At 42.5% G+C, this 22,198-nt stretch overlaps 1 protein-coding gene across 1 annotated transcript; it reads right to left on the reverse strand.

Annotated features, from left to right (window-relative positions):
• Positions 1-1,218: 1,218 nt before the first annotated feature.
• On the reverse strand, positions 1,219-21,575 carry kiaa0753 (KIAA0753 ortholog). The gene is made up of 18 exons (XM_080007213.1): positions 21,536-21,575; positions 21,049-21,417; positions 20,611-20,875; positions 20,324-20,433; positions 20,149-20,211; positions 19,823-20,044; positions 19,493-19,679; positions 18,332-18,501; positions 17,979-18,103; positions 17,724-17,876; positions 17,098-17,187; positions 15,978-16,065; positions 15,650-15,697; positions 15,083-15,229; positions 14,776-14,857; positions 14,386-14,506; positions 4,952-5,185; positions 1,219-2,225 (listed from the first exon to the last, which is right to left on the reverse strand). Exons 2-18 carry the CDS (start codon positions 21,397-21,399, stop codon positions 2,096-2,098), a joined length of 2,586 nt encoding a protein of 861 aa, XP_079863339.1. The 5' UTR covers positions 21,400-21,417; positions 21,536-21,575; the 3' UTR covers positions 1,219-2,095.
• Positions 21,576-22,198: the final 623 nt, after the last annotated feature.

The following is a 22,198-nucleotide window of genomic DNA, read 5'->3' on the forward strand; positions in this document are numbered from 1 at the left end:
TTCACTTAAATTGTTCAACACCAATCAAAGGTTGACGTCATAGTTACCAATCAATATCATTATCAGGTCAGAATGCAGCTGTGAACATAGTCGGCTCTTTGTGATGTACATGCTTTATTTTGCCTTCAGGGAACTTAACAGGAAGCATTGATGTCTGTGCCCAGTAGCCCTGTAATGCTGTAATTGAGGGATACAAAATTGAATTTGCCAAATGCGTAGCCGACCACTGCTCGGCAAGCACTTAGTCACCATTGTTTTTCTTCCCAATGAAATGCACAGGAAATAATTATTTTAAATATCCAATTCAAAAGAAACATTAAACCACAAAGCCCCATAAAATCTTATGTTGTATGGTCACTAGAGTCAAAATGTTGAATTAGCACAAGTATAAAAGGTGAAAATTACCTCTATTTTCATTAAGCAAGGGTCAGCCATCAGTTAAATTCTCTTTCAAAACCACAAGGTCATACCCATCCACTATGACCATCACAAATTTAAAAAGTGCCCTTAAATGCATCGGTGAGATTATTGCAGTAATTTGTGCCCATACAAATTCAGAAATAAACTATATCATTTTCTACTGACCAGTAGAAAATGAGACAGTGAAAGCGCAAATTGTGATCCATTAACAATAATGGCAAAATCAACATCAATTCAATGGATAAAATACATTAAGATAATTATCGGAAAATCTCGATGAGGAATAACAAAAATTAAAAAATATTAAAATCTAATGTTGCTGTGGACTGAATGTCCATGCCTTAAAACTGGCATTCATCTCAATGTGAACTCGGACAGAACAGCTGCAAACCCGGAACCACCAAAACCAGGCAGCAAGTTTGCATTGGTCCCGGTTCCAAAAGAAATGCGACAATGTGCCAGAGCCTGTGAAACCATGCACGTAGTCACACGCCCACGCAGAAAAGTGCCTCAGAGAAAATAGGAGCGGATTCAAAGCTGCTAATTCATGCAGTCACTGTGTGTCCCCCGTCAAAGGCCGGTCCCTGAAGAGCGGCAGGAACATCTGGAAACGTCCCCTCGGTTCCGTCACACCGGCTTTCACGCTCGCAGCAGCTTGAGATACTTACATCCCTTCCCTTCCCATTTCTCTGGTCAGCACAGACACTGTATATTCACATTTCATCATTATTGTTATTATGCGGTGTTCATTTAATAAAAATAAAACAATTAAAAATTAAAATACTAACTGAGAGACAATCACCTAATGGAGCATATTTTATTCGATTGAAATAAAAAATGAAACAATGTGAAAGCCTTGATAGGGGTAAATTGATCATACAGAAAACACTTTATTTGATCATTAGAGCAATAGAGGCCTCTTTAAAAGGAGCATATGGGTGTCAAATTCCATTTTAGCCCTTTTACTAGTCAGCCAACGCATTTTACATACGTAATATTGTCTCCATTTTGGGGTTTCGAAAAATTCTAACAATATGGTGAGAAAATGGTCCTGCTGCCAACTCCGGTTTGTGAAAAGCACCACACTTGTTGTATTGTGTATTTTTTTTTTAAAGCAACGGCACTTCCACCTTCTCAAAAGTCTGGATTTGACCCTGGTACGTTCCTTTAATGACAAAAGATTAAAAAGTAAATATCAACATTACTTAATACCTCGGGTTGACAGCGCCCTACGTCATATTGTTGGACTGACATCCCCCTCCCATGCAATTAATTTAGTTTGATATTTCAGAATGAAAATATCAAGTGTGAGTAATCCCCAGAGGATTTATACCAAGTGCAAGGGAGTGTGGAGGGGAGTGGTGGTCGTGGTGGTGATGATGATGATGGAGGGGGGGCGGGTGGGTAATCTCATAATCCTCTGTAATGTTGTGATGTTCTCCCAAAGCTTATCTAAACTTTCCCAATGGAATTCAATCACAGACACAGCTGGACCACAGTCTCACACGGGAACGCCACACTCCAGCTGCTTAACTCCAAAGTAGTGCAAAACAAAGTAATTTGTTGATACGCCGAATAAGTAAACAAACAGTCTTTTAAAAATCCTCTGAAATAGAAATATCTACTCAAATCATATTATTTTACACAGCAGATCCTCAAACTTTGAGGCCTCCAATCAGCGGGGAGGTGACTGGACGGGCTGAAGGAACTCTGAGGTGAAGACGGCCTCGGAGTAGTCCTCGCAGACGTCCTGGAACTCCGCCGCCACGTCGGCCAGAGCGTCCGACAAGAGTTCCTCTGCCAAGCTGCGGGAGGACATTTGTAAAACCTATGGTCACTGACTTCATTTAACATTCAAGAATGAAGGTGTACATTTAGGTGGGTTCAACATAATTTTCACGCTCGGCTCCAATCCTATTTCCCTTTTTAGCGTAATGCAAAATAAGGTCACGGTACGATTTCCACCTGCAACCTGAACAAACCTTTGACCAACATGTTTGATATTTGATGTATGAAAAAAAAATGCAGGGAAAAGGTATTTGTCCTCTTGCCCACTGGGTGTTATTAACCAAGTGTTATCTTATCTTGTTGTGGGTTGTAGTAGTACATAGAAGGAGACAGAGAAAAAAAATGCACTTGTTTGGTCTGCAAAACGGTAATTAAACTCAATAGCCTAATTTGCAAATGCATATTAGTCTGGAATCTCTCCATTTATTTTAGATTTCCAAAGGGCGTTACCAACGGGCGCAGACCATAATGTCTCAATTGGACGCAATTGGATAGACCCACAACCAATCAGAGCAACGAAACGTGTGACGTAGCGATGAGTGAGTGAGTGAGTTGGTAAATCGAACCCGCCCCAGGTTAGATAAAGGGTTGTGATCGGCCGACCCTGGCCAGGTCGGGTGGAGATCTGTTTGAACGAGAGGGTGGCCAGACGTACTCTGCAGAGCAAACGAAACGTAAGCTTGCATATTCATCTGGTTCCCAGGCTACAAACTCAACTCTATTGAAAAAAGATTAAGGTGAGTTGTTTGCGGCACATCCATGGGCGATTCTGGCCAGCCCCCTTCCGAGTTGAATCGGACTATATTTGGCCTCTGCAACCTGTGTGTAGTCTGCACACAGGTTGCAGAGGCACATTGTGCCATGATCAAAATAGGACCAGGCGACCTCTGGGGGGAAGAAAGGCGATGACCTCTATTGGTCTGGAAAGGATCACAACGCTGTTTCCAAGGCTCCCAAGAAAGGTGCTTGATGTCTAATTCCAAATAGTTCAGAGGTTCAAATAAGGTTCTCACCATGTCTGGATTTTCAGAAATGTATAATACATTTTAAAGCTATAAGGAATTGCAGTAATCGGAAGGCCAGGTTAGTTTGGAAAATTATATTTTCATGCACGACTGTATTTCTCTTTTCATGTTGCCTATTCACTGCTTCTTGCATAAGAAGCGCATTGGGTAGCATTAGGTAAGAACATTTGCTAACTGGAAATGATCGAAGAAAACAATCCACAAAGAGAGACTCTCATACAGCTGAAGCTGCCACTGCCCAGTAACACTATGTCACACATGACGGCATAGGTCCACAGCACTGTTTTAACCTTGGCCAATGACAAGATGTTTGGCTTTTGCCACTGAAGTGTTAAAGTGTCTTTGAGCAAGTCTTTAATTGTACTTTGCTCGGGATAAGATTGTCAAAATTTGTTTTAAGGATGCTGGTATTGGAGAAAACAATCTGCAAAAACAGATACCAGCATAGTGTTACATGTCTCTGATGGAGGAAAATGTCCAAATTAACACAGCAAGACTGTTATTTTGACATATACTGTTTAGTAATGGATTGAAAAAAACCCCCAATGTTTAGCACTGGTAATTCCAAAGTTATACACACCCTGATTCTTTGCGAGACATATGAATCGGGGTAAAAGTGCATGCAATTGCTGGATAATCTGTGCAGCCTCGCTCCACCGTGTACTGAAATACAAATCCGGGCCCGAAGCTTTGTCAGCATGGAAATGCATCAAAGAATATTAAAACAAGCCTTAAATAGCCTGCAGGATGTGCATCTTCTCGTAGGGTTGTGCTTTTCTGTGTTGTTCTTGTGCTAGTCAGTTTTAACAAGGGTAGTACCGCCTGGGTGGTAGGTGGGCTACACACAAACACTGGACTGCATCGCACAGCCAGGTTTGGCAGGGAGAAAAGCGTGGCTTATGTCAGCTTGTGCACTTCGGCGTGTGTTCTTTCCTCAAAAACTGGATAATTGGATGGCTTCAAGGCCTAAAATCCTTTCCAAAACTGGTTTCTGCTTTTGAAAACTTCAGTGTTATGCAGGACTGATAATGAAGTTATCGCACGAGCATTAAGATCCCACGTTCGAGGGTAGGGCTACCGTCTCTGGCAAGGATTTTAATAAGATCAAATTCACAGTCCCACACCCGTTTGTGACATGAAGAGAGCAATACATCAGGCCTTGAAAATCTATTTCAGAACTTGTTGGGGAAAAAATAAAATAAAATAAAATAAAATAAAACATTTGGGTGTTTCTCTGCACCTCTGAAACCGAGCAGAGCTAAACTGTCAGACAAATTCATTCAGTATCTCCTGAAAAGATTAGAGGCACTCCCCTGCATTGCACCAACTTACAAATTCTGTTAAATATGCAAATTTGAGGGTGGGCGAGAAGAACAACAGTGAGACATGTGCAGAGTGAAAACCATAAGCTCGACACAAAAGCTAGCACTTCAGCATCCACTGCCACACCAAAACTCCCACTCAAAGTCTTACCCAGGGGAAAACAAAATAGCAAACAGGCTTCTGATGTCTCATGTTGTGCTCGGGGCCAAACAAATGCGCATGTAATTTGGCATGTGAATAATGGTAACAACACAGAAAATGTACTATTTTAATCACAGCCCTATTTACATTTTGATAATAGCCCTTTTAGCCCTATTATGAGTTTATACATATATCATTTCAAATCAAAATACACCATCCATCGCCTCATCGTGGCCTGGACTGTCAGTTATTACCTGTCTGCCACGGCCCAGGGATTGAAGCTGCCCACGGCGTTGTGAGCAACGGTGCAGAGGTAGGCCTCGTAGTCTTCCCTGTAGTGCCGAATGCTCCTCAGCACGCTGCCAGGCACAGAAACGACCGTCGCCCCGCTTGTCTGCACCGGGCCTGGGAACATGGTGCCATTTCCTGGGCGGTGCTCATCTTGAGAGCTCTCCTCTGCCAGGCTACTCTCAGATAGAACACTGTGGCTGAGGAGACAGAGGACAGGGATGCTCATTATGGCATGTCACAGCGAGGTGGTCCTCACACAGCCTTAACTTACCAACCTGTTCAGACTGTATCAGACGGCTTAAGTGCCTTGCTGAGGTGCAGCGGTAAAATGTGTTGCTCCCAGTATGGAGCAAACTAGTATTTATTGAAGAATGAGCATGAGCGCAGTTCAACACGGTGCCACTGTTAATCAGACACATCTGTCAGACTCGATACAAAGCTGGAAGTGAAGAATTTATGAGGGACGTGACGGCGAATGCCTGCTTGCTCGCCAAGCCCTTCGCTCAGGGTGAGCGGGGCTCAGCTGGGCATTGCCATGGTCTGGGTTTATAATCCTCTCTGTGCGGACAAATCAGTCTGACTCTTGCAACAGCACTCTTGTGGCTATATTTAGAGTGCTGCAGCAGTTTCTAAAGCAAAATGCCAGTCTATTGGGCTCCTAAGCTGTACGTGTTTCTGTTTTTGACTGTGGGGGTTACGCACTATGGGGTCAGGGATAGATGCGGAAGTGAAAGGGAAGTATATGCCACTTATGGATATTCGGAAAAAAACGCAATTGAATGTGTTTTGGGTGCTTAATAGCAAATGGGACTGGACTCAAAACATCCCAAGGAAAGTGACCTTCCTCTCCAAGCACCTAGGCTGATGAGACAGAAGGCCTAAACTTTTTGCACTGATTCAAGAGAGGGCATTTGCCAGCCTGCTTTGCCTGCCAAAAAACACCTTTTAGAAAATCAAACCGGAATAAGTTTTCTCCAAGGGCAGGCTCTCCTTGTACATTCATCAGTGAGGGGTTTTGTGGGGGTTCAGCTCAGTGGTTAGCACTTCAGCAAGAAGGTCCGGGGTTCAAATCCCCGCCGTCCCAGGTCCTTTCTGTGTGGCGTTTGCATGTTCTCCCTGTGTTTCTGTGGGTTTCCTCCGGCCATCAAAAGATAAATATATTAGGTTTAATACTCCTGTCGATGGCACTGGCAAAAGAGCTCAAGTTGGTGCAGCTGCCTACTGCTTCTAGGTATGGGTTAGGTCAAATGCAGAAGACAAACATTCTATCTTACTTGTACAAAGAAGATATAATCTGTAGTCTCTTTCTGCCTTCTGTTCTAACCAGCTGAACAAAGAAGTCAAAGAAAAAACACCATTACATGTGTAATGACCATTTCATGTATTACATCCGTACACTAGCATGAGTGTAAGTGGTGTATAAAGTGCTATTAAATATTTTAAAACTCGCGTCTCCCAAGCATTTGCACAGAGTGAAATTACAAATTGATCAGTTTAGCAAAAACACAAGCAAGAACAGATGAACAGAAAGTCTGCATGACAGGGTGCCCCCAATCAACTTCAAAACTTCTTTCAAGTTTATTTACTGATTCCACCCAGAAAGCTCCAGCAACGTATTGCCTGGGAAACGCACCAACCTGGTATAGCACAGCCCCATATCCAATATATCAAACAGGATACAGGCTGCTCTGAAGCTGAGTCAGAGGGGCCCAAATGTGAAACGGCAGGGGGTGATTCAAGCTACAGTGACACAGAAACCCCGGAGAGTTTTAGAGAGCAAAGATCAATAGGACTTTAAATAGATTTCAGAAGAAAAAGTATAAAAACTAAGAGTATAGGCAATTTTAATGCTGTTCAGTCTACTATTATTGGCTTACACAGCAACCCTGGAATTTCAAAGACAATCCAAGGGACATGAACCACCAAGGTGGAAACAGTGACTTGCAGTGCAAGGTCATGATTGGACGTACGAGTGGCAGCAATTGCAGCTCCATTTCTATTGGGAAACCATCCATCTTGTAACATGGATTACAACTTGTTTGAAAAGCTTGCCTGTGAGTCCATTCCAGCTGTGGAATACTACAGTGTGTCCAAGCTGGGCCTTCTTTTTATCATTGATTTGTTTGACCTGCTGATACAGCAACAGTGGGTCGGTGGGTCACAGCCAGCTGGTGATAGTTGGATTTCTCTGTCTGAAATCCAATCCATTGATACAAATGTTCTCGACTGCCCCACTGGTGTTTTTGAAGATGAAACGTTTCACCTCCTCTGTCTCTGTGGTGGCTTAACTGCTCACACCAACACACACACACACACACACACACACACACACACACACACACACACACACACACACACACACACACACACACACACACACACACACACACACACACACACACACACACACACACACACACACACACACACACACACGAAAAATACAGAGAGGAAAATTGTTCCGGAAAATAAATCAAGGGAGGAGTAGGTGGGGTATATACACTGATCAGCAACAACATCAAAACCACTGACAGGTGAAGTGAATAACATTGCTCATCTCGTTCCAATGCCACTTGTCAAGGGGTGATTTATATTAGACAGCAAGTGAACAATCAGTTATTGAAGTTGATGTATTGGAAGCAGGAAAAATGGACAAGCGTACCGATCTGAGCGACTCTGACAAGGGCCAAACTGTGATGGCTAGACGACTGGGTCAGAGCATCTCCAAAAAAACGGTGAAACGGCGGCAGGGTCATGGGCGCCCATGAGCTCATTGATGCAAGTGGGGCGTGAAGTCTAGCCCCTTTGGTCCAATCCCACAGAAGAGCTACTATAGCACAAATTTCTGAAAAAGTTCATGCTGCTATGATAGAAAAGTGTTAGAATATACAGTGCATCGTAGCTTGCTGCGTATGGGGCTGTGTAGCTGCAGAGCGGTCAGAGTGCTCAGGCTGTCCCTGTCCACGGCCAAAAGCACCTACAATGGACACGTGAGCGTCAGAACTGGACCATGCAGCAATGGAAGAAGGTGGCCTGGTCTGATGAATCACGTTTTCTTCTACATCATGTGGATGGCCGAGGTTAGGATCCGAAACCTTTTGAATGTGGGGAGCACAGTGGAGAACCCTCACACTTCCTGCCGGCATCCAAGCCATTCCATCACAGCCACAAGCTGGTCTCCAAACCGGAGAAGCGCCTCCGCTCCCCACCACCGAAGGACCGGTCTGTGCACCACGCATCGGGCGCTGCCAGTGCGCGGGTGTGGGCATGGATACTCCAAGCTGCTTCTACTGTCGTGTTGGGTCATTCACGAATGATCTGATTCTTTGGAATGGCTCTTTTGTAGGAACAAAGAGAACCGAGTCTCGCAAGTTTTACGTTGTTTGTTTAAGTTGCTGTCTCCTCCACTGTTCCAACTGTTTACCCGCGTTTAAGAAACCCGGGTATACCCGCTAATTTTGATGTTAAAACAGTATTACAGGCCTTAAAGGATGTCCTTGTAACGTCTTGGTGCTAGATACTGTTTTGGCGGCACGAGGGGGTGCTACACGATATTAGTGGTTGCTAGTGGTGCTTTTAATGTTGTGGCTGATCGGTGTATGTGTTAATAAGACATCTATTTAGGATCAATTTAGTAGATATTAATTTCCTACCGTATGAGCATCAATGTGCACATACGGTAACACCTGTCTGTTAATAAAAAAAAAGGTGACAAATCTGACTACAGAAAAATCCATACAGCCCATCCATTCAGGCTTTTAAATAACACTGTCACAAATGAAAGGATTGACCTGTTCTTTGCAAAAAAATAGGCTGCAAGTCTTTTTTTCCTTCTCTCCAACAAGTCAGTTGAGAGTAATTCTTCAATAAATTGTGTTGCCACATTACTGCGTAACCCCCCCCAAATCGAACATGTCATACATTCTCCCATGGTATGAATGGATATATAATTTCATATATACACGTGTCTATTGGCAGCTCTAAGCAGAACCTGCTGTGGCTCTCCAGGGTGAGCAATACGGGTTGTGTACACAGGTAATCAGAGCTTTCGACAACACAATAATGAGCACTCCACACTCCTCGGTAGCTGGGCTGCTTTCCTCCCTCCCAAAGAGTCTTAATCACAGCTTCGCCACATTCAGTAGTCAACAACGAAAGCGAGATTACCACAATTGTGGCCCAACACAAAGTCTAGCTCCATCTCAGGGTTGTCTTGGACAACCCTGAGACGTATGGTACATGGTGTATGGTACATTTATGTGCACTTTTCCATGTGATGTGAAGTCACAATATGAAACCGTTTTGATAGAGTTCAATCTTTAAATCATACTACTTTTACGCAGACACAGAGACATTGTTGTGAAGTGGGCATGTATCGTCGAGTAAGAATTGCTGACGTCACTGATGTCACTTCCGTAACCAAGACGAGGATCCGGTTTCACTTGTCTGTGAAAATTTTCATTTCCCTGTGTTGTTAGGATTTCTACTCTGTGAGGTAAGTACTGGAGGTAATTTATGGTAAAGTTTCATTTAGGAGGATTTAGATGTATATTTAATACAACACAGACAATTAATCCTATTATATAATTATAGAACCCAGAATAGCGATTGTGGCGCCGCCCCTATGCGGCCGCCTGCATTTGAGTATTTTTCGAGCTTATAGAGCTTGTGCGTTATCACCGGGTGTCATGACATTTCACTGCATATGTATGACCGTATGTGTATGTATGTGACAAATAATCTCTTGAACTTGAACTATTAATCATTCGTTGGACTGTCCAGCTGGCAATGTGAAAGCGGAAGTTAATTAGTAAAACATCAATATGCCTATATGCCAGTGCATCTTCAATCCCCTACAGCACTACCATGCCATTATGCAATTAGTTCACATCATTCTTACTTTATCACCCTGGTTGAACGTGAGCAGTAACTGAATCGAGTTTAATTGGATCATTTAAAAAAGATCTTTTACACTCAACGCCTGTCCGTTCCTGAAGTCCAACCAGTGCTGGTCACAGCATTATGTTCTTACTTTAAGAACTAGTGAAACGAGAAAATCGTTGTCACAGCTGAAATGCAACCATTAATATGTGTGATGTAGATGTTTATCAAAATGATAAACGACATACCCTCATCAGCACCATTATGTCCTTTGAGGAATTAAAGTCACCTAATTTGATCCTCCATAGCACCAAGTTTGCACATTACACACTCTAGTCATTAAATCCAGATGGGTTTCAACAGTAAAATTTATTCATTTTAATGGTTGGAGCTGAAATTGTTTTGGAGCACAGCTGTTAAGCACTTGTTTCCTCCAAGGGAAATTGCAGACGGAAACCTATGTAAGAAGTGGCGTTCCACATGAGCCCCACAAAAGACATCAACGTGCTGTGCCGTTTCCTGAAGAGCTACTCTCAAGGCTGAATCTCATCACCTTTGTTCAGCTTATCTGATTGGGAGAGGGGGATACATCATTTCTAACACCGTGAAAGCAAAAACCATTCTCATGAGGGTTAAACAGTCTCCGTAAAAAAACACGGTCTTCCATCCACATTGCAGGGACCATCCAACTGTTTAGAGAATTCACTGTATGTGTTGGTAAAATGAAGGTTTGTCCTCACTCCTCACAGCTATATTGAAAAAAAATAGTGTAGAACAAACACACCTGGACAAGTTGCTACAGACCCTCTGCTTTACTTGACGCCACCAAGACCCAAAGCCAACCTCTCCGGGGGAACCTTTATGAGAAACAGTTTTATCTGTCCACACACATCATTGTATCACCCATATGAAGCACTTCATTAGTTGGTATTCTTAGAAGTGCCGACAGTAACACCTGAATATGTTCGACATTTATTTACGGCGGGGAGGAGTTGAGTGAAATAAACACAGCATCAAAATCAATAGTCATTGTTTTTCAAATAAGATAGAGTACCCTTACTACACAGTGATCAATCTGAGAGACAAAACATATCAGACAGGCTCCCCAGTCAGAATCTAGCCTATGCCACGCATCAATATTGTTAAAGCTGTGACATCACTTCACGCATTTAAGCTTCCCGCTTTTCATTCATCGAAAAACGGTTAAGATGCACCTTAATGTAGCAAAAAATTATCAAATCCTGTCAGAGGTGAGAACTGTCCGACATAAACCAGGTTCTGGCCATTTTCATATTCAAAACAAACCAAAATAAAAAGCAAAGAAAAAAAAATGTGCACTGCCAAATCACAACAACAAATATCCACTGGTGTGTGTAATTCAGCAGGCTGTGTAGAAAAATAGACAGGCAGACCTTTTGGGCGGAATTTACTTTACGGGTACAAGCTTAGCACAGGATTTCAAGAGGATCAGACCAAGCTGCCAAGCCAAGCTAAAATGAGTGAAGTTCCAACCAAGACGAAGCATGGCCGGATACTCCAGGAAAAAATAAACAGACTGACAATAAATATAAAATTTCTTATTTCCAGTCTGCATGTTTTTTCAATAAATGGGAGCAATAATTGGATGAACAGGAAAACGGAGACAAACTGAACAGGGAATCCGTGGGCAAAACTTCCACCGAGCGAGCTGGACCTGCGACACAGCGTGACGTCGCGTCTTTAATCTGCTAATGGTGCTGCCTAAATTTATCATAAAGTGTTATTATGTTGAGTCTTTCCGCCTCCGTGTCAACATCTCAACTCTGCCACCATTGGTCTCTGGCCATCTCCGACTTCCTCCTTCCCTCTTCCTCAGACATGCCTCATTAATTTAAATTGCAGCAGCCCAGGACAAGAGAGGCTCTCTCCATAGTGTGCGTTCCAGAGTCAGGAATAGACTGTGCCCTGGGTGGGGGGGGGGGGGACGGACTCACCAGGAGGGTGTCAAAGGAATGAGCTGGCCCTCCTGGCCGGAGAGGGATTGTGGGGACAAGCGCACGCTGAGAAAAACAAAAAGTGCTGTACGGTGAGACGGATTAACTTCTTTTCCCACAAAAGCGGCTACGTTTGTTGTTATATTTATTTTTTTTGTTGTCATGCAATGAGGACAACCCGATGGCGTGAAGCTTCTTTGGTTCGGACAGTCTGAATTTGAACCCTTGTGGAGTTGGAATCGGTCCCATTATATTGTGAAATGGCTCAGAATTAATTCAAATAAATTACTTTGTGCTTCACAGGTATGAAAACGGCAATCTTCGTGGCATTTGTCAGTTCCCGTGGAGGATGGGAGCGTCGTGTTACGGTTGCTTGACTTCCTTTCATTCTGTTGTTATGTTGTGTTGTTAAAAGTGGCACTTCAATAGATCACCTGTGTTCAACTTCAAGTTCAAGTTCAAGAGATTATTTGTCACATACATATACATACGGGTGGATGATAATACTTCAAGTCCCAGAATTCTATTTAAAACTGCAATATTTAAGTATGGCTTCTTCCGTTCGACTGATTTGGAGTTTTTTTCTTTGTCACTGGAGGTGGTGGGGATATTTATCATCTGAGGGTGCTGTTCCTTTTTTGTGAATGTTCATCCATATCGACAACAGTTGACTGACCACAATTAGCTAAGCTGATTTATCAAAATCACAGCGGCTGCCTTTCACTTTGTGCATTCTTGCCTGGAAAACCTGTATCACTTATTCTGTTGGACTCTCAGGATAACGAGACTCCTCTCTAGACAACAGGGATGATGCAACAGTGATGATTTAGGTCCACCACAATCTGAAGAATCAAATCACACTTTGACAACGATCACACAGATTCACAGATGAAGTATTTAAAAAGAAAAGAGTTTTCATGACACCATGGATGGTTAAAAAAAAAAAAAAAAAAAACAGACCTTAAAAAGGACTTTAAGATAAGTCCTACTCCTTCCCGAAAGTGAGCATAGGAAAATTTGTAACCATCTTTTATATTATGCTCGCTATACTATAATCTTTTATATGGTAGTACGAGCATTTACTGTATACACCCAGTCAAAATGTCATTGTGATTCTCAGATGTTTGATGCATATAGGCCCCAAGGACAAATTTCTTATGTTCTTCTTAATTCAACCCCTTTCCCACATGGAAACGTAACATTGGTGGATAAAAAACATCCGGCAAAGGCAGGGGGGTAGTCATTCACACATTGGCCTCCTTTACGGAGAAGTTCCGTATGGAGTCTGCTTTCACATTAAATGGCTGTTACGGATACAGTACATCATCGTTGTTACATCGGGTTACTTAGTACGTTATGTCCAGTGTCGATGCGATCGTTTTGACATTCTGACATACAATCTGAATCAGTTTGTTTTTATTCTCCTGGCCCCTCCCGGACGGACTCTGTTCCCTCCGCTGACGGAGCAGGGACAGAGCCCCCATCCCCGGACGCAATAACCGTAAGCCAATGTTATTAAATCAGTCTGATCATTTTCAACCTGTCCTACACTCTATGCCTGCGGAGAAGGAACGTTCTCCACCTGGCTACCTCTCCCTGTCCGCTCATTGCCTCTCCCGCTCTGCACTCTGGTGCAGCAGGCGGGCAAGCAAATCGCTTGTGCCCAATGTCCCTGTACTGCACCCCTGTAAGTAAAAGACACATCTCGGGCCTGAGTGGCATTTTTGAGAAGAAAAATAAAGACCTGCATCCGGAGAGACTGGACGTGTTTCAGTTTCTCATCGAAACTGCCAAGCGACACGGTTCGGACTCGCTATTTTTCCAAATGTTGCAAATGTTTCCAAATGTTGTCCACAGCTGTACCAGCATTTTCCCGGAAATTATGCTAAGTTGAGAGTTGGAGAATATACAGAACGACTTTGATGGAACACTGACACCGGCTCCTTTTGCCACATTACGCCAATACAGAACATTGCCAGTGGATTTACGGTTTTCATTCCATGTGGGAAATGGGCTTTATTTATGGGTTTTGTTCCTCCTCGGTTTCATGTTGGTCTAATGCCATAATTTCACAATTCGGTGCACATAGCATTGGTGTCGCACATTAGCGAGTTAACTACATAACTTCATAAGATCGACATGGCAAATTAGGAGCAAATTAACTTTATTAAATCATTTCAGTCAATTATAGTCAGTTTACATGTCCTCTAATAAAAGTTGTGTTATAATGCTATTCCCATCAAACAAATACAGTATTCGCTTGGAGGTTTTATGGCATCACAATACAAAAATAGGTGGTTTTGAATTATTTATTTGTATTATATAGTAATATCTTTAGGCTTATGTGATCACAGCATTTACTAATGGTTCCCACTGGTACCCCATTTTAAAAGAATGTGGTAAAGATGATTCATAAGTTAAAACAGTCATCATCATCATCTTCTGATACAATTAATTAATATTTCAGCATTTAACAGCAGCCATAAGCTAACAATAGGGGAAACACATAGCATTAGTGAAAGAAAAATGAAACGGCAGCTCACCAAGTCTCCACAGGTTTCTCCAGGATAATTTCAGCTACTGGACTGTGCCTCAGCACCGACCTTGTGAGCCTAATTGGCTGTGGAGTGGCTGGCTCTGAGCCGACAGCATAGTCAAGGTTTTCTGGGAAGATTGACGGAAAAGAGAAACAAGACAGTGAAGCGGAGGAGAAAGGGGAAAGGGAAAAAAAAATAAAAAATATATATATATATATATATATATATAAAAAAGCCTAAAACATTTCGGCCTTCCAATGAGATGTCACACTACCCCCCCCTGCAGGAGTCTTGAGGGAAGAGGAGAAATTCAGAATTGATTTGCTCTCACAGGATATGGATAGTGGTGATTTTGTGTTCTTTGTAGAGGGACAAATATTATGTGCGTGCTCTCACCTGTTGCCTTCACACTACTCCAGGAGAGATGGTCCGAGTAAGTTATGGAAGCAAAACGTCTCCTCACCTCCTCCTCGTCCTTCTGCTCAGACACATTGAAACAAACCAAAGCGCTTTAATCAATAAGACATGCAAGGCTGCAGACAGACAACCTTATCGTCCTGCCATCCCTGGCTTTCTAACCTCAATGCTGCCAGACAAAGGCTGTCACAACATCTCTCGGCAAATAGCAAACTAACTCGCCGTGACCTTTCTGGATATGGTGCGATCTCGCTCTGTCTCGGCCTTCCTATGGAGCGGTGCTCACCTGTATCTCCTCCATACGCAGCAGCATGCTCTCCAGGGTGGGGGCCCGGAACCGCCTGTCTGTCTCTGCCGCCCACGCCGCCCGGCTAGTATCGCCCAACCGATCGTTTAGAAGGGCTTCACTCAGCTGCTCAGCGCTCTCCACCGCCTGCGGGACACCAGGGGAGCACGACGTTTCACAGCCCCTGGAATGTGCCTGCGCTCTATGGTTTTAAGACCGCCTACGCATGAACAAACTAAGGCAATAGCTGACATCAGCTTTTTGACACTGATTATTTGCAAGCAATTGTTTTTTTTAGGATAGCCACAAAACAAAGTTCATGCTTTTCATCATACAACATAGTCACAAGACAGGGCAGTGTCATAAACATGCACAAGGCCCGGGCGATGTATATAATACAAGCTCTACTTAGGATACAGGTCAACAAATGTAATCATGTGTGTCCTGTTAGGGCCAGATACGGACCCCGGTTAGAGTACCAGACATGATAAAGGATTTATTCCAGTCAGATATGAGGTAGGGCCAGAATGTTCAGTTCAAGGACATACTGAACAGCAGAAGACTCACCCTCTCAGCAGCTTGCTCAGATAATCTCTGCCTTAGTGACGAGCTCTTCTGAGGCACACAAACAAGAACAAGCTCACTCCACCAGGCACAACCCTTTCTCCATTTTAGCCCATAAACTACCCGATTCTAGTCAGAAAATCATTATTCTTCTCACCGTCGCCGAAATCTGGTCATATAAAACCTGCTTGTATGGATTTTTCAATAACAAATAAGGTGTATTGATTTCCCCCTTAGGTTCGGTGACATGCATAGTGTTGTTAGGTGTTGCTCTATGACGAGTGAAAAATGACATTAGTGTAAGGGGGCAGTAGGGAACTATGCCACCGACCTGAACCTCATCCAGCAGGGGCTGAATTTTCTCTTTGGCCTTCTGCTCTGCCCTTTCAGCCCACTGGGTTGGGGACCCTACCTGTAACCTGCAACACAAAAAAAAAAACATAGGCAGATGGTCAATAGTCAAAGACAGAACAAGACCAATCATAACCACCCAGTAAACACACCCAGTCACTCAAATCGCTTTAATAGGAGCGGATTTTTAAGAAGAGTCTAAATTGTTTGAAGTGGATAATGAAAATCTGCAGTGTGTAAAATGCTGTCTGTTTCAATAGATCAAGATTCTGAGGCCAATCACTCCAACCCAATGTTGGGAATCAACATTGGGTTGAGTCCCAATGATTGAAAAATATGGTTTAAGTAAAAAAAGACACAAAAAAATAGAGATTTCCTTAAGGAAAGTAGAAAGACAATCGCAACTGCGTATTGCGTAATGTTTTGGTGGCATCTTATGCTAAGAATTAACTGATACAACATTAAGACTCCTCAAATTCCCAGCAATAACATGTTTTATAAATAGGTGTTTGGAAATTGTTTTATTTTTTAATTATTATGAATAAATAAATAAATGTTTACATTCAAAAATAATCACTGGGATAGGAGCATTTGAACCAGAACAAATCAATTCTAATTCTTTTTATTTAAAAGAAAAGCACATTACATTTAGGTTCGAGACAACTCGATTTGAAGCGTAATATTTTATCCATACACTGTAATTGATTTTTGACATCCATAAGATTCTAATGAAACAGTCTAATGAAACAGTCTAGTCCAGCTTTGAATGTCTGTCTAGCTTGATGATTGCCTGATTTTTTAAACTGTTTCTTTTATTAGGAAAGGACAAACTGTCTAGCTTCCAACACTGCAGAGGGAATTTGTTCCATTCATTAATCTCACGATCAATCAATAACAAACCCATTATTAGCATGTTCTGTTTTGTGCAAGATAAGAATTTAATTGTGAAAATAGGCTTATAATGTTAATTTAAATGTAGCAATATCACACACATGTGAAGTGGGAGATGCTAGTCTTGCATGATCTTGATGACAACATTATGGCCTTTCACTAATTTTTATGTGATAGAGCTATGAGACAGGCAAATCTACTTTCACTACCTTAATGTTTGGATGCGTTCCATCTCTTCTTTAGTCAGTTGGTTGAGCTCCTTCAGTCTCTGCATGGTCATCTTATCCAGCCAGGCTTGCCTGCAAAGTTAGCGTTAATCACCGCCCAACCAAAAATGCAGTTCATGTACAAGCCATCACTTTCAAAAGACAAGCTTTTGCCATTATTAAAGAGCACAGTTGCAGTAATTAAAGCTTGGTTAAATCAAAAAAAAAGGTTAAAAGCTACATCAACAGGGTCTTTGTGTGCTCTAAAAATAGGCCCAATATTAACCTCTAGGGGGAAAAATCTAGCAGGCACCTCCATTACATTTACAATTTAAAAAAACCCAATTAACTTTTAATTTAAATCAGAACCTTCCCTTTGGCTTTCAGCACATGCTAACACAAAGGTTTGTAATGATTCACTGACTAAAGTTAATGTGTTTATTTTCACTGAGCAGTGATTGATTTCAATCATATTTTCCTCTCTGGATAGACAAGGGCCATGATGTGAAATATATATGTGAAATAAATATGAAGAATAAATAAATAACTAAATAAAAAAAAAAGATTCATTGTAAACAAAGCAAAGAGTGACTCATTCCATTCCATGAGTAAAAGGAGCAGGGCCTGACCTTAATGCTTCACTATGTGCTTGATTCTTCCTGTCTGAGGTTGTGCACTGTTCTGCCCCTGGCCCCTTGGGCACCTTCTGCTTTGAAGGACTCTCTGGGGGTTTTAATGGGGAGAACAGACATCGTGGCTCTGGCCTCCTTCTTTGAGAGGATCTGGAGAATAGGAGAAAGAAGGGAATTACCCTCTTTAGAGACACAGGAAGAAACTAAGATGGGATGAAAACCAGGAATGGAGACTGGAAGAGAAGAGCTCACCCTTGAGGATGAGGAGGGGAGTGAGGGGATGCAGGCATCCAGGGCACACAGTGCTCTTTCTGGGGCATCTGGCTCACTCTGAGCCGAGACGAGACTGTTGGTTGCTGGAAACCTGCATCACGCACCTGTTTAAGCATTATTTGAAAATGAGATGTATTAAACATAAATATAACTTTTTTTTTTTTAATAATTTGAATAGAGAATATGTTGACATTTGTTGGTAATGAAATAGTGTCTTGGGATGAATTCCAAATGACAAAAAAATATTTACATATGAAGTGCGACACTCAAGCACTCAAGTAAAATTATCACCAAGACAATTAAAGTGACAAAGTAATATTATCTCTTTCCACCTTGCCCCTTTCAGGAGCCTCTCCTTTTCTGTTTGGCTCTGGTTCTGTATTTGTCTCCTCACTAAGCTTGCCCTGCTGGACGAGGGTCTGCAGGCCGGCCCGAAGCACCTGGCCACGAGCGGCAGGTCGGGCAGGAACCCTTCTCTGGTTTTTGGAAGCCAGTCTCCACCCTGAAAAAAAAAGAGTACATTATTTAGTGTAAGTTACATTCAAATGTATAAAAATGCTGTGATAAATGTAATTAGAGCTTGGAAACAGGTTGTATGTGAGAACACACTGGTATGATTCTTTCAATACCCTAGTTAAACATTACTTTAAGGGCTTATGAACACAACAGCTATCGAGCCAACACGACAAAGTAGAAAACAAACTGAAATTGGCTAGAATACTTGACAATCAGTTCAACCCCTCCTGGGCGCTGTAAGATAAGTGGACAAAGGCTTAGTTTGTGGTACGAGTGCATTTGTTGCCATGGACATCTCGAGTGCAGTTGAATCTCATTGTGTGTGGTTGCGACATCTCTCCCACAGGGAGCCTCTCATCTCATCCCAATGACAACCAGCAGGAACCAGCCACTCATGAAATAAGCTGCAGGGGACCAAATGCCGGAGTTTTGGGCTCCACCTGCTACTGCACTGTCGGTCACTGCATCATGGCTCCTTATCAGTTTACTGCTGTGGTGCAACGACTAAATTACAGTGGGAGTCCAAAACACAACAGCACAAAATACCTGAAGTGGTTTCTAGACATAACATGAGAAATCAAATTTGTCCTTGTACACCCCCAAAGGATTTTGTGTAATTATATATATATATACATACATACATACATACATACATATATACACACACACACACACACACACACACACACACACACACACACACTGTGTTGTTAAAGGCTTAAGTACAAGGAAATAGGAATTTATATTTATTGGTATTTATGGTATTTTTGAAAATATTGCTCCTCCTGTAATAGGTCCTATTGAAGACATTTGAAACTGTATTCATTTGGGAAGAACCCAGTGAAGGACAAAAAAGTAAAAAAATAAAAAAACATGATAAAAGCGGATAACAATGCTATATAAAATAAATACATTGTTCTAAAAAAATGAAAAAGTGCATTTTAATGGACAAACAATTTTATCCAAGCAAGCGTTACCGTGAAGGCTCTTTTTGGGTCCTGCAGCTTTGTGAGGTCCTTGGAAACCTGTGATGCTCAGACCCCTGGATGCACGAGGAGGCGACATGCTGTGACGAGGGGACTTACAGCGCAGAGGTGACAAGCTGCGTGCTCGGACCTGCCTCTTTTGAGGTCTTTCCTGTTTACTCAGAACAGAATCCAGAGTCTACAAGGAATAGACAGGCAGCAAATTAAAAACAGAGCAATGAAAGAATGTTCAACAATTAGATATGCTGATCTAGTAGTTTACAGATTCTGTCTTATTTAGCTGTACTAAAATAAATAAACAACCAAACACCTTCTTCTGACCTCTAGTTTCTGCAAGATTTCAAGGGTAGTCTCAGGAATTGTTGAACCTTGGTCCACTTCAACCTTAGCAGAGCACAAAGAAAGTTGGCGAAGGAGCTGACCCAGCTCTTTTAAATGAGGTGGCATGCTGCCGTCAGATGGCCCCGAAAGTTGATGGATGAAGACCTGAATGGCCCTAACTGCGGCTCTGTGGGTTGCTACAAGCCTCCCCATTGCCTTGAACTGAGAGAAGAGAAGATTAGAAGTCTGAACCAAAAAAAGAGACTGTAATATGAGGCAGTAACAAGTGGCAAACAGTGAGACTTCAAATAATGCTTGAAATGTACCTTTCTGGTCTCTGAAACTTCTTGGGAACACGTTATTTCTATAGCATCCTGGGCTTCTTTAACCTGGTTGACAATGCAGAAAAATAGTATAAACTGTAGTAGTTCACAAGTCAGTGCCAATATACTTTTCTGACATGTAGTATAGAGTTGGACAGACGTGGCTGTATTAAGATACCTGCCGTTGCAGACTGTAGATAATACGTGCAGAGCGGGCTGCTTGCCTCTGCTTGCGAACCTCAATCCGAAGTTGCTCGTCAGGCTCTAAAGGCTCCTCTATATTTGGCCCTGTTGTTGAAATCATGTTTAGTCATTATTTGACAACAGTATTAAACTGGAAATTGTGCCAAAAGTGGAAGTGCATTCTTCATGTTAAATAAACATGACGTAGTATCTGATTCTAAAGAGAAGAGGCCGTTGTCAATACGACACAGGCCTGAATCATCAAAAGGCTTTGATGGGTACCTCTGTTAGCCAATGTTTCTATTTTCTGGATGTAGGCTCCCAGCTCCTTTTGTATTTTGCAGATATCCTGGTTGAGCTGAGGTTGCTTGCCTCTGGCTAAGGGACGTGAGCCGGGGTCTCTGGTTGGGGGTGACAGACCATTGCCAATGCTGATTGAAATGGGTTTCTTCTGATGTGTGTGCACTAACAACTTGGGAACAGGTCGGGTTGTCTTCTCTTTTGGACTTAATGTTCTTTGTTTTACTCGGATACTGACTGGGTTCCGCTGAAAAGACAAGAGACTCAAATAAATAATGCAAAGTGTCAAAATTGCTTTTCTTGGGAGTCGGGATCAGCTTGAATCCATTGTTATATTGGTGATGGCAGTCAATGACTTATTAAAACAACAAAAAGAAAGTGAGAGTGGAAAGCATTAAATTCTTAATTAACTGGTATTACCTGAAACAAGTCCACATTGCTGTTACCACGGGGGTCCTCGTCTTCTGGAGGTTTCGACGAGGAGCTGTTTAATGATCCTGGACGCCTTCTCCTGAGATCCAGCTTGGCCAGTCTTATTGCAGCTGACAGACGCTCCTCAGAAATGGCTGAAAACCTCAAAGAGCTTCTGCTGCTCCCCATGCTCCCCTGCTCTTCGAACCATGGCAGGAGCTTCTCTGCATGTCCTGTCCTGTTGTTTTCCATGTTCTCCTCCTGCTCCTCGAGCCGTGGCAGGAACTTCTCAATCACAATGGGGGCCGGTGCACCTACACGGGTCGCATGGTTGTAGACACTTGTGGATGTCTTGCACATGACTTCATTGAACGATACCTGAGGGTTGAATTGGCATTGCTACAATCAGCAGTGGTGGAAAGTAAAGTACTTTTTTTTTTAAGGAAAAGCGCTCAATACTTCTTCCAACACCGCATATCAGTACCTTTTTGATTACCTTGGTTTGAGACTGCCTCCCAGAGACGTCACTGCGGTTGTCTATATTGTGATTTGAAGTCAAGGCGACCCAGACTCTGCTTTCAAGACTCCGCTGCCCCGAGGTCCTTGTGGCTTCTATGGGCTCAAACTGTGCGCTCATACTAACATCACGAAACTAACGCTTTAAAACGATCTAGGAAATCAACGGTACCCAGTGTTGGGCCGCTTTCGAAAGTTGTATTTCATAGGACGAACTTAACGTGAGCTAGCTTCCCTGGCTGGCTAGCTAATGCTAATTATCGTTAACGCGACAATGCTCGTAAAGTGGGTCCAAAACATTGTCCGCCTTAACCGGGGACTACGTCGATTTCTAAATATACACAATGTTTTAATCATAACTATACCCTTTGTGGTTTGAGGAAAATTAAACTGTAATAAAAGCTTAACTTGTCATCTCAGTGTTTACACCACCGCCATCATGGCAACATAACACCGCCCTCGCGTTTAAAGGTGGGTGTCGTTGTCCGAACTACGGAGCGCCAACAAGGCCAAACTTCGTCAGAACGTTGTTGGGTTTAACAACAACAAGGGGGGCCCTGGCTTTTAGGGTGCTGGCAAAACCTCGAGTCAATATACGTCACACATTTTATTTAAAACGTTGCACTTTCCTTTTGAACTGGGT

This window comes from Zeus faber (genome assembly GCF_960531495.2).
Source record: "Zeus faber genome assembly, chromosome: 9".
In the NCBI taxonomy this organism is placed as follows: domain Eukaryota; kingdom Metazoa; phylum Chordata; class Actinopteri; order Zeiformes; family Zeidae; genus Zeus; species Zeus faber.